Source organism: Siniperca chuatsi, linkage group LG17 (assembly GCF_020085105.1).
Source record: "Siniperca chuatsi isolate FFG_IHB_CAS linkage group LG17, ASM2008510v1, whole genome shotgun sequence".
Taxonomy (NCBI): domain Eukaryota; kingdom Metazoa; phylum Chordata; class Actinopteri; order Centrarchiformes; family Sinipercidae; genus Siniperca; species Siniperca chuatsi.
The window spans coordinates 26,170,422-26,184,259 of record NC_058058.1 but is presented as its reverse complement, the minus strand read 5'-3'; the positions used below and the strand labels follow the sequence as shown (position 1 = coordinate 26,184,259).

Genomic DNA, 13,838 nt, shown 5'->3' with positions numbered 1-13,838 from the left:
GAGAGAGAGAGAGAGAGAGAGAGAGGATGAAATGCAGTAAAGGGCCGCAGGCTGGACCTGAACCTGCACTGCCATGGCAAGGACCCAGTCCTGTACATGGTGCACACGCTCCACCAGGTGAGCTACTGGTTTTGCGATCAGTGGGGCAGCCAGTCGTAAGAGACTAGGGTCTAGTTGATCCTCCATCAGAATAAAAAGGAAAGCTAACCAGTAAATCAGTGATACAGTAAGAACTATGTTATGAGCTGTTACCAGCTCATAACATCAGTGATAGCTGCAGGTCAAAGCTGCAGGTACATTAAACTATGTCTCTGAATGGCAGTTCTTAATACCCTTATAACTGTATACCTACTGTATATACAGCATTATTTAACAAAATGTGAAATAGCCTGATTTGTGTGTGTGGAGGATACACGGGATTGCTTCACTTTGTTACTTGGTCAGTCTACACTATTCTTCATATTGGGATGTCTTTGTCACTTTTGTATTTGTCTGGTGATTGCCACAAGAACAGAAGGAATTTCTGAAAAATAGTAAAAGTAACTACTGAATGGCAAGTCTGAAATGAGCATGCTTGGTCAACAATGGGTCCCTAACAAGGACACACCACGGAAATATGTCACTCTGTGCACTTGTAAATTTAAGGTTTGTGTCTTCTCTGGTGATCTATCTTTGTTTTGGTGTCTTGCTTTCTTGAGACCAGACACAAGGCTGAGATCGAGTACTTCAGTCCTGCAGTTAACTGTCTGAGGTTGACAATGAAACAGAAAATACAATTTTATGACAACAAGAGGGTCAACAACAGGATCTAGTAAAGGTAATCTCTATGCAAAAGTCAGAATGTTAATCCATTGCTCTCTATTAGATCTGCTCAGTAGCCTGAGAGATTATATTTAACATCACACTAATAAAAACAATAATTACATTAAATAAAACAGCCTTTGCAGATGGCAACAGAATTAACAGTTATTTTCTATTTAATTCAACTAATGTTGATATGCATATTTATCTAATTAATGACTCACTGTTTGTTATTCTCCAGGACTGGAGAATCTGCAGAAACTGCTCATTATGAGCAAATAAAGCCACACATTTAACACATACTGTAATTCAGCTGCGTGTTTGTAGTGTGAATAATTCAATGCGATTTGTATGAGTAATAATCCTTCATAATGCATCCTTTACTGAGAGGAGAAATAGACAGAAGGTGCAGAAGTGGTTCCTTAAAAGCATTCAAGGCGATGGTGGGAATGGCGATGGCGGCATGTGCTAGGGGAGTTATTGCTCCACTTACTTTACAAACTGAAAATCTCATTAAGTGTGACACTGAAGATTAGTTGAGAGGGACCAAAGTGGAAAGAGAATGAACTCACAAAGGGGCTGTGAGGAGGCTTTGGCTTTGTTTGCCATCATTAATACAGCATTGAAACAGCTCAGGGGGAAGCTCACAGCCGCTGATCAGAAGAGCTGCGGATATGACCAGCAAACAGGTGCCCTTTTTTCCTCTCCAAACACTTTTCTCTTTTATCTCCCCTCCTCAGGTCTTAATTGAGGTGAGTTGTGTATTTTGGGCCATCTGCGTGCTGACAAAATAAAGCTGGCTTTGATTTATGGTACCTCGAGACATATTAGCTTCTGAATTTCACCAGTAAGAATCTTAACTCTGCTTACAAACTCCAAGACAATGAGAGTGAGAACAATTTTTATTTTTATAGATTGTTTGTTTCTAAATGTAAATTATTCATATTTTATGGTTCTCTCTCTTGTATAAAAGTTAATCATTGTGTATATGTTTTGGGTTTTATTGTCAAATTAAAATTAAGCATTTACCGTACATGAAAGCTGACCTCGTACAGCTGAGAGATTCCAGTACTTCAATCCAGAGGAAGACATCATCACATGAATTGAGTGTAAAAAATCATTCTTGGGTGGTAAGAGAGCTAACACTAACACAGAGCTATTTTAATAGCAAGTTAAAGGTTTGTTGCCAGCAGGCCACCATGAGGATACCATGATAGATTCAGGCTACTGTATTGTATAATAGTCAGTGTTTCATGATGAATGTCTATATTTGAACAGGCAGCATAATTTCAACACAGGAAATAAGTCAGATAATGACATTGCCAATTTGATCATTAACCTTAAAACTTGAAGGACTTACTCATCAGGGTTACTCTCCTGAGTATTGCAGGTCTATAAACAATAAATAATTACAAACATCAGGTACTGACTGTACACAGTTGTACTTCTTTTAAAGTGCAGTAAAACAATAAATAATATTTAAATAAACAAACAGTTTTAACAAAAATTAAGTACTATACATTTTTGGCCTGCTGCTAAGGTACAGACCATTACTCCTGGCCTGGGTATTGCTGGTCTATAAACAATAAAACAATATTTTAATATACAATGTTTTCTGATTTTTGCTGTGGATGGAAACTAAAAAAAACATTTTCAAGTTGTCTGGCTTTGGGTGTGTAAAATAATAAAGGGGGGCTGGCTTCCTCCTGGCTGTCCCTGACTCCTTCCTCTGCAGCTGCTGAACTTGGCCTAACAAGGACATGATTGAATAGACATAAATCAATACAGGTCTAACATACTAGGGCTGTTTTCAATCAAAGAAAACCTTTTTTTCATATCAGATTCACAATATGTTTCAATAATCACGGGCATGCATGCTACGTTCATACTGTCATCACCCTCACCCTGGGTCTCAGCAGCGTCATTGACCTTGTCCGTGACATTAGCGCTGGCAGTGCTGCTGCTGCTAGTGCTCGTTATATGAAACATGTCACTTATCTTCATGCATGTTTTTTCGAGATAAAAAAACTTTTTTTATCTTGAACCTTTTCAGCACCGCCTTTCCTCTTTTTGTCCATTTTGACTGACTTGGGCTGCTAGCTAACTACTTTTTTATTTAACCTTTTTTTAACCTGGTAAAAACCAGTTGAGATAAAATCTCTTTTTCAATGGTGACCTGGCCAAGAAGGCTGCAAAGTTACACGTCGGGCGCATGCCAATTACATACATACGATAAAATACAAAACAATACATTACAATACTTCTTGCAATGAATCCACCTGTTCACGCGCTCCCGTTCTCTGACTGGTGGGATTGGGGGAGGGGAATTTCTCCGGTGCTCCCGATGGCCAGTCCGACTATGACACCCATAGTCACCTGCCAAAAAACGTTTAGACATTTAAAAAATTCAGTGAAAAGGGTAAAACAGTAACTCTTCAGAGTGAACTACAACTACTCCTGCGCAAAAATATTCCCTATAATAGTTTGCTCCATAGTTTATTCTATAGTGAGCAATAAATTGAGATTTTGAACACTTATAAAATCATCATCATTTTACGTTTTCACTGACAGGTGTAGAGTCGCACAAATGTAATTTTCGCATCTATCAAATAAATGTGACGCATTGCATTGTGGGATTGGTAGCAGAAAGTAGCATATACATGCCATGGACACTACTTTTTTGTTATATTTTTGGAATTTTTGAGGGCAGTATACGGTGTATATACTTCAGATTCAAAATTCGGACACTCAAATAAAATAGTGGGCTCTAAATATGGTGTATTATACTGTAAATAGGGAGTGATGTTGGATACAGCTACATTATTTTATCTGTCTGTGATATTTTGATTAGCTCCAGGTGTGGAGCACAAAAAGAACCTTAACTCACTTTAGCACAACTTATTTAGCTCAACTTGTTTTATACAGGTATTCTAATAAAACCCCATACTACAAGTTATCACATGGAATCCAAAGGTTATAAATACTATTAAATAAAAAGGCCACTTAGCATACATATTGTGGATATCATAGGAATATGCATATGAACCAGATCCATATGTATATGGATCTATCATTTCCACAATCCATTTGACTTTGTATCATAGTTGCACAAAACGTCTATAATATACAAATCATAAATTACAGTACAAGCAGGTCAGGCCTGCACTTCAAAGTTAACGTAAACATATGTAAGATTCAGTGCCACCTTTATGTTAGGTGGTGCTCCACATCTGGTGCTAATCAGCCACGCACTGATGGACAGAGAATAGGTATTTGTCTACACTACTCAGCCTTTTCAAAAAGACATCAGTCAAAATGTCTCAAGCTTAGGTTTTATTATTAAAAAGCAGTTTCTTTCAAATGTATAAAAGAGTTATGGTTTTCCTCTGTAGGTGAATGCTAATAATTTTGATGATCAGTATCAGGCCAAAACTTCTACTTAAACACAAGATTTTACATCTAATTGTGATGACATTTACTGAACACATCCATTCTATTCAGAGAACGAACCCTTTATTTTTAACTATCCATAAGTTTTCCTCTAGTGTCAGCTTTGCATGCAACATATCTCATAATCTTACGGGCAGATGTCGATGAAACACACACACACCTATTCTGCACATTTGCATGCACACAGAGCAAGAAATTCTGCTTTAACGATGTGTCCAACAGTCTGCTTACATGACCATTAGGCAGCTCAAGTACATGGGCAAACTGTGATATTCCTGCAGCACTTAACAGCAGTGTGGCGCCAAGCACCAATAGTTGAACTCATATTGTGTGGTGTAGGTGTTGATAGCTGTTAGTGGCTGTGTTTCATGGCTTATTCTCGCTGGGGAACACTTGAGATATGGACACAGGGACTGAGAGCAGCCTCTGAATGCTTTGGTCATGCCTGAATGTGCTGCTCAAATTAACGTAGCAGAAAACACATCTGAGGATAGTTCAATAAATAAATTAATAGAATTTATTTGGCCAGCCCCCCCCGCCCCCCTATTTTGCAGCTTCAATGCTCAGTACTGTTGGCAGCCACACATCTTCCAAATGCAAACACACTACACAATCTACAATACACAAACAATGGACACCTGGAAATGACTTGAGTGGCACTTATATTCAGTTCACTTTATAGTGTGCAATAGTACTTCTATACTAGTTCTAAGTACTAAGTACTAATATACACTACTTGCTGTTCATCACCATACACAATAGACTAGGGGTGTAAACATTAACTGATAAGCACTAGAAAACCAGTAGAAGAGTCAGAGGGCTACATTCATACACAACCACGGATCTGAACCAAATTTGGTGTAAAATCTGACAGAAATCGATACAACTGTGAAAAAAACAATCATTCCAATCCACTCTTAGTCTGTTTTTCTCTGTGTGTCTGTGCCTATTTCTTGTATGTGTGTGTCTGTCAGTGTGTGTCACCCCTTCCTCTACTTTAAGTCATCTACTGAAAAAAGTGTTGCAAAGCATGCAACCGTATTTTCAAATAGTGGCGGAGCCACAAACCTCACTAGAAATTTAAAGAGTAACTTTAACTAACTAACTAAATGCATTTTTTGGAGTAAATACACTAATGTGTACTGTCACTTGATTGTAATATCAATTGATTCTGGTCCAAGTCTATATTGTTTGTTCATTGTAACATTATTTATTTGCCTTTTCCCACTGAAAATCAAATAATGCTTCCCTTTAGACAAAAAAAGGAAAAATCCATGATGTCGCCTAGTACTCCACACCCATTACACGGTCACTCTCTATTGCCTCTGCTGCATCTGCTGAAGCCTCGTTAAGCTCGGACAGGGTTTACTGTCACTGCTTTCAATGTCAGCTGGTAAAAAAGATGCAGTGGGTGGTGTGAGGAAAATGTGAGTTGTTACATGGCCAGTGTAGAACATGCGCACATATAGTAGAATTGTTGAAAACACCTAAATTAGATGGAACATGTCCTTTGAGGCAGTTCTCTTCTGGGACTTATTTCAAATTCTATGAAAGCTAATACAGAATTGCAGATGTAGTGTATCACATTGTTAAAAAATTATCTGTACCATTTTTGTATCGGGCCATGGACCATGTATCAAGATATGTATCAAATCCTCCCTGAAGGATAGACTCTTAGACCCCATTTACACTGAGTCACTTCATGCGTCTTAGGCGGATCAGAAAGCTCAAACCTGAAAAAAAGTGAAGTGTGAATCCATCCAAGAAGCATTCAAGATGAATTGAAATCCAATTGATCAAACCACCTGCAGAAGAGGTTTGAGACACAGACGTTAAAAAAGGTGTAAATGCATCTGTCCCTCCAGTATGCATGCTTTCTTCTCCCACAGTGTAACTATGTCAATGGGAATAGCCTGTCACTGTCTGATTTTCTTAATACATCCATGGTCTTTTTCCTCTGTCCTTGTGATAACTGCAGCTAAAGTTACACTAAAATGACACTGAAATTAGCCATTGTTCTATGTCAGCTCCAGCGACTTTTAAAAATAGGATCAAATACAAAGTTCACCAAGCTGTTGTAGCATTTATCTGATATCTGATCACTGAATGATCTGTATGGGTGAGAGGCCGGCATGAGTTAGAGCCTGTGAAGATGATAAAACTTTTGTCTCACTTGTAGTTAATAAATATGATTCTTTCATGTGTTAGTGTTAGCTTACGGATAGTTTCTAGCTAACACTAGATAAACTGTTATTGTTGTAATGATCTGGCCAACATAGACGCATATACAATGGTGTGAGAAAGTGTTTGCCCCCTTCCTGATTTCTTATTTTTTTGCATGTTTGTCAAACTTAAATGTTTCAGATCATCTAACAAATTTAAATATTAGTCAAAGATAATACAAGTAATTGATTGGACAGTTTTGGTGATGTAATTCTTGTTACTGACAGCTCATGATGCTGCATTTACTGAACCTGATGTGGTTATTTATCTTCTCTGCTGTCACAAAGATCTCACCAAAACTGATTATGAGCATTATTAGTCCAGACTGGACCTCATATTCTGAATAATGAGAAACACATAAACAGGAAGAAAAGGAGGTGTCTCACATAGGTGAAAAGTGGCTTCATTTTATTTAAGGAAGAAATTATGGTACTCACCGTGGGACAAGGAGGATGAATGGGGCATGTCGAAATGACATGGCACCACAGTATAAGCATAGACCCCAGGACAGCCGCCTATGCCGCTCAGCTAGTGTTAACAGGTTATTTTCCAGTTGCATGGGTTCAAGACCTGGTTCTGGAGGGCTGATGGATTCCAGCTGGCGACGGGATGGTGCGACTAGTGGCTGGTCCTGGTGTTCCTCTGGACACAACTGCATATGAGTGGCAACTCGAATGGAGAGCTGGATGAATCATTCAAGGCCGATGGTATGCAGCGAGATGCAACTGCACCCTGGGAACCCTGTTTTAAGTGGACCGGACGACGAATCACCTGCTGGGATGCCAAACACGGGTCAGTTTTGTGACCACATAGATTCTGCCCATTGGAGTGCTCTTCCGTGTAACTGAGAGATGAAAGCCACCTTGGATCGATCGTCAGGGTAAAGGTGTAGCTGCAACTCTAGGACCAGTGAACACTGCAACAGGAAGCCGTTGCAGTCCTCCGCTGAGCCAGAGAAGGGCGCTGGTTTGGCCATGGGACTGGCATACACCGGAGGTGAAGGAGTGACTGCGGAAGTAACTGTAGTGATGGCTGGTGTGGATGTAGGTGGATTGCTGGATAATAATTGTTGGAGACCATCCACCAGTTCTTGGAAGGGGTCTGTGGAGCTCATGCTGTAATCCTACGGTGTAGGTCTGGTCTTCTGTTACGGACAGATAGGCAGGAGACACTGATAAGGAAACAGATGATGGTTTATTGGATTACAGCACGGAGTAAACAGGTATGCAGGTAAAGGTGAGGATATGGATTCGTAATAGGCTGAATTCTGGCTATTGCTACTGTCCTTAGTCTTACTGTTCCGTAGACCGTTGATGAGTAGATGAAGCACGGAGATGGGGAGAATACGCTGGAGTAGAGTAGAGAGGTGAATGCTGGAGTAGAATGGGGAAGTCTTGCGAAGTCCACATGTAGAGCCTTGCTTATCGCTTACCGCTTCAACTACACTCTCCTAATGCTCACTCTGTTCCTCTGCTTCCCTATAGGAAAAAATTCAACACCAGACAAGCTGGTGAATGTCTTTAATTCCTCCTGTAAAACCATCATTGACTCAGTGGCCCCCACTTAAATTTATGCGACCTAAAGCTAAGTCTCAGCCTTGGTTTGACAATACCACTAGAGGGCTTAGACAAGCCTGCAGGAGGGCAGAAATAAAGTGGAAGAAAGATAGGCTACAAGTATCTTATGAAATTCTAAAACACTCCTTAACAGCTTTTGAAGAGGCTGTTAAATCTGCGAGAACAAGATATTTTTCAGATTTGGTAGCAAAACACAACCACCAACCAAGGGTTCTCTTCAACACATTCAACACACAAGCACCTTAAAGGTGGGTTATGTGATTCTGCAGAAATCCAATACCATGACAAATACCTTGATATAGAGCGAATAATGGCACAACAAGTTATATAACTAATGTTAGCTAGACTGTGGGTTAGCTTAGCTATGTTGTGGGTTAGCATATTGTTGCTACAGTTGCAGCTGCGAAGCTAACATGCAGAGAGGAGGAGACGGTTTCCCAGAGCCTGCAAACCAGCTCCAGGCAAGCTGAATGTCCGTTGGCAAGTCATTTAATGTTACCTGACAACACAAATCATGGCTGGAATGGCATAGTGTTGTTGGCCCGGTCCAAGCCACTTTGTTTATTTTCCATTTACAGAGCCAGGGCTGTGTATAAACACCGGAGTTTCTTTTCAGTGCACTGAACAGACATCTAGTGTACTGTGAGGAGATATTTGTTGAATTTGACAAAAAGACAAGTACTGGATTAAAATCGCATAACTCACCTTTAATAAACCCCACTGACAGTGACAGCAGTAACATATCGCAATTGATCTGTGATAGTTTTCTTAATTTCTTTGTCAATACGATATCTGCTATCCAAGCTCATGCATGTTCCAGTACTACTTCCATAGTAGTTTCACCAGTGTACAAAGCTAACTTAAATAATTTTCATCCTATCTCCCCACCCCATCTAAGCAAAGTTGTCTCTAATTTAAAACCTTCCTCTTACCCACTTGACCTCCCCAGGTCCTGAAAGAGGGATTTGACACCGTATGTCCCTCCATTTTGACTATTATAAATAGCTCTCTTATTTCTTACCAAGTACCAGCATTTTTTAAACATGCAATCATGCAGCCACTCATCAAAAACCCTCACCTTGACCACACAGATCCAAACAACTATAGAACAATTTCAAAACTTCCGTTCCTTTCTAGCAACTCAGTCCTTTTTAACTGAAAACAACATCTTTGGTATTTTTCAAAGTCACGAATTACTTGCTGCTATCTGGTTGGGCATTTCAGGCACTGCACTTAAATGGTTCACCTCTTTCCTAGAAGGGAGAACCTTCTCAGTTTCATTTAGTGGATCATCGTTGTCAGCCCCTGCCCCCCTCTTATATGGTATACCAAGAGTCAGTGCTGAGCTGTATTTTATTTTGTTTGTACGTTACCCCTAAGCCACATTATGGAAAAGCACGGAGTGTTATGCTGTCGACACACAGTACCTTCCTTTGAGACCTGGTGGCCCTGATACGCTGAAAGGCCAGTTTGACTGCCTAAACGATATCAAGCATTGGATGGCTGGTAACGTCTTAAAACTAAACAAGAGTAAGACAGAAATTTGAATTATTGGATCCCCAGATACTGCTAAAAATGTAGCTTGCGACCTAGGACCACTCTCTGGTTATGTCAAACTACACTAAGAATATTTTATTTGACCCCGATCTTAAATTTCTGAGTTTTGAGCAAGGTCAAGCATATGTTTTCTTTTAGAGATTTCAAGAAAATAATTCATGCTTTTTTCCTCTCGCCTGGATTACTGCAACGCACTATATCGCGTAGTCAGTCAGACTACTCTGTCATGCCTTCAGCTGGTGCAAAAAGTGGCCACACGTCTGCTCACAAAATGTATCACAAAATCGTGCCAAATTTTTCCGATTTTAACGTCATTGCACTGGTTATCAGTGAAATTTAGAGTTGACTACAAGATTTTATTTTTTGTTTTTTAAAGCATTGAATGGGCTAGCTCCAGCATATCTCAGTAACCTTTTACATTTACTGTAGCCCAAATTGTGGAACTGCCTCCCTCTACATGTTCAATCAGGCCCCACCGTCGAATGTTTTAAATCCAGGCTAAAAACCCACTTGTTTCCTCTAGCTTTCTAATGTGTTTTAAGTATGTCAGAAAGTGTCTTTGTCATTGTGTCATTTTGTTAATTTCTTTACTTTTTTCCTTTTTACTGTATAAAGCACTTTGGTCAGTTGAAAAGTCCTTAATTTGCTCTTGAAATGAATTTGTGGAATTTAATCATTAAATGAAAGGGTTTTGTTGACTTTCTATTGCTACCAGCTGAAATGTTGAATGACAAAAACTGTTGCATATTCAATGATTATTGTGTAATTCCCAAAGTAGGAAATTGTGATACCTTAGAAAACATGTTAACAGTACATGGTTCACTCTGTAAGTGAACATCCTTATAGGCCTTTATAGCATGTTCACTTATCAGTATACAGCCTGTGAGGGTTAAGTTTTCTCTTGCACTCTTCTGAACTGAAGGTTAATTGTTCGTATGTTCAGGGTCAATCCTCCCCAGTCCTCCTCTTCCTATATTGTAAAGCTAACACTCTCAAATTTTCCTCTCTCTCTTTCTGCCTTTTCTGTTTTCATTCTCTGGAGCTTTCATAAGGTTTCTTTCATACACCACATTGTGCTCAGGCCTTCATTCTTCGCCCAGCAATTTATTTCGGCCCTGCTTTGCAGCTCCCTCGGCATGAGTATGATGATTGAAAATGTTCAAAAGAGCCGGAGAATCTGGAGTTCATCTCATCTCAGATATTTTGTCTTCTGTCTTATTTGACAGTAAAAAAGCAAATGAGATGGTGCCGGCCCCACTCATTCTCTAGAAACCACTGCCAGGGATGTGATTCTGTTTGACTCTTTTTTTCTGATTGTCATAAAACTAGAATCAACAATATATGGTTACTGGTTGTATGTTCCTGGGGATATCTGTTGTTGCAGCTACAGCGTGTGCAGTATGAATTAATACAATATGCCCTTTCAGGTCATTTCCCTACCACTGAGGTGTAAATTACCATAGAGCTCACAATACAACATGGATCACAATGCAAGTGTTGTGATTTGATTTATTGTCCCACTCTTCAGCTGTTGGCAATAACACAGCCACATCAATAATACCTGTGTGTTCAGCAACAAGCGACAAGTTAATTACAAGAACAAATGAAAGAACTTCCAGGATTTCTTCTAAAAAGAGCACAGTTTAGGGCACCACAAGACAAATCTGTGTAGATGATTTTTATTATCAGGGTTTTTTCCTGGATGTAAATTAAGAAGTTCTTGAAGATGGGACTTGAGCTGGATTTAACGGTCCAAGTTGTCATTGGTTGTCGTGGTGCTGTATCACAGAAAACAATTGACAGGCTGATTTTGGTGGATGGGAAGCCAGTGAGGGATCATGTATTGCTTTGTGTGGTCCCTTACATAGGCTCTTGCTGTTTCCCTGAGCCCATCCCTTGTCCCATAGAATTCTCCAGAGGGAGCTGTGTGAAGTCTGATAAATGTCCACAAGTGAGGTCACTTGAACCAGTGTCCGGCTGAAGACTCCAAGTTTGAAAATGAAAAAAAATCTGTTGATGTGGAGTTAGAAAGAAGTGAGCTTACCAGACCTCTGTAGCCCGATCCTCATCTCTGTTTGAGGCTAGAGGCTCACGACTATCTTAGCCGCTACTAGCATAACACACCTGAATCTCTGACCACACTGTCAGTTGTCGAGTAACATTGTGGGTACTGTAGGTGCCAAGTTTTGACAAGGAAGAAGAATGCCTGGATGTATCGCTGGTTCTGTTGCATCAAATTTGATCCTTTTTTTTAAACTGTTCATCATGAGTCTGACAATGTTAGGGCAATCTGTAGAGCACTCAGTGACGGTGGGATTGACTTCTCATTCAGGGAATATTGATGTTGTTATGCGATATCCTGTCCAGTTTGCTTTCTGCCACAAGTGAATTTCATCTGGTGAAATCCAGTCTGACCGTTATCAGACAATATATTATATCACGCACTAATACACACACACATGCACATACACTGTGACCCATCCTGTGGTAAATGACCTGTGACTGGCAACAGCTGAGACATCTATAGGACAACTTTAAATTGTTTCCATTTGGTATAAAGCTGAAGTCAAAAGGTCAAGTAATATGAAAAGAAGGTGAGACAGAGGGAAGGAGGAATGTGTAGTAAAGTTACAATGGAAAGCAAATTAAAAACAACCCTTGCTCTTCTGGTAAAAAAAACAAACAGCTAAAGCAGAGAGCAAAGAGAGTAGTTTGTGAAAGTGAGATAAGTGCCTTATTTTTAAGTTTTATTGAGATTGAAATATTTTGCTTGAGAGAAACCTGAGAGCAAAAAACATTCAGAAATAAGATAAAGACAATAATATAATTCAGTCCCACAGTGCTGGGTGTTGGTACTGTAAATCAGCAGCTGCCCAGCATGCATCTTTTATGGGCTTTAATGAACGACCCACCAACAGGCTGAGGATTTAGAGTCCCTCATTTCCACACAAATATCTCTTTTGTACTGTATATAAAATAATGAAAATAAAAAACATATTTTTGATTAATTAAATTCAAGCTTGGTCATGCTAGCAATTATAACTATGAAATTATTATTCTGTTTGCAACCGAGAGCACATGTTGTCAGTATGTCACCAAGCTTCCAGCACCACCCACATATATTTCATGAGCATGTGAATAAATCCGCTGTGTCACTTTTTGGTCTGACTATGCTCTCTGTTGGTGGTCACTCTGTTTGATTCTTTTGCCATAAAACTTAACAATAGTGAGTCTTCAAAATATTGATATCAATGTTTAAAAAAGCCATGAACTGAAACCAAAACATACAGCACCACACATTTATTTTCATACTATTTATTTTATAGAGTCAGGATAAGATCAAACAGGGCCTCAACTTTTTGCCCCTGCGCACATTTAATTCTACCTCAATTTTGTTAATAATTCATAGTAGAAATTTACAATTTAAACAATTATTGTTAAATTATTATTTGTCAAGATCTTCTTCTAGCTTCTGTCCTGTTTGTTACCTGTCTTGTGATGCGGTATTCCTCCAGCAAAATGGAGATCCTAGGGCGTTGACATACCTATATACTATAGGTGTGGTAATTGATCGCTAAGTGTAAGTAAGTAATGACTTTCTATGTGTTATCCAAAATAAATTATTTTCTTAAAAAATACACAAAGTAACAAGTCGTAATTGTGGATTAATCTGATAAACTATTTACAGTTAATGTTATCCCTTTAATATAGTTTAATGTATAATGTGTTTCCTTGTACCCCCTTTTGTGTTAATTGTCTGGCCAGACATGTATAAATGTTCCCCTTTTGTTTCTTTGTCGGTCTTCTCTGTGTGTTCATTGCTCATGCTACAGTTTAATTTCTGATTTGGACCTCAGTTCATAGGAGGCTAGAAAGAACAGTATTATTTTGCCCTATTAAATGTATTCGAGTTAAAGTGATCTGTTTGTCATGGACATTGACATTTGGGTAAATAAAACCCTTAAATTGGACTGTGTCTGTCTACCTGTGCCTGACTTGCTTGGACCCCTCTACAAGAAGGGGTATGTAATAATGCAGATGTCATGTTAAAGCCCCTATCTTTCAGTTTATACTGTGCTTTAGTGGTGTATGCAGTATTGCCAAACAGTTATTCAAATTACTCCAAACTGTTCGCCACACAGTAAACCTAGAGTCTTTGAGACCCATGAGGGATTGGGGCCCCAGGGTGGTTGCTTACTTTTCTGGTTGGTAATCCAAATTTGGGATTAT

At 39.2% G+C, this 13,838-nt stretch overlaps 1 protein-coding gene across 2 annotated transcripts in view; it reads left to right on the top strand.

The window, feature by feature from the left end:
- nxph1 (neurexophilin 1) overlaps positions 1 to 13,838 on the top strand; it is a 54,549-nt gene that overhangs the window by 30,055 nt on the left and 10,656 nt on the right. Inside the window, exon 1 of one of the 2 annotated variants that reach the window (XM_044172397.1) lies at positions 6 to 117. The exons of the other annotated variant lie outside the window; for it this stretch is intronic. Coding sequence (XP_044028332.1) covers positions 97 to 117 — 21 coding nt within the window. The 5' untranslated portion in view covers positions 6 to 96. Of the gene's footprint in view, positions 1 to 5; positions 118 to 13,838 lie in introns of those variants that run through there. 2 annotated transcript variants of the gene reach the window in all.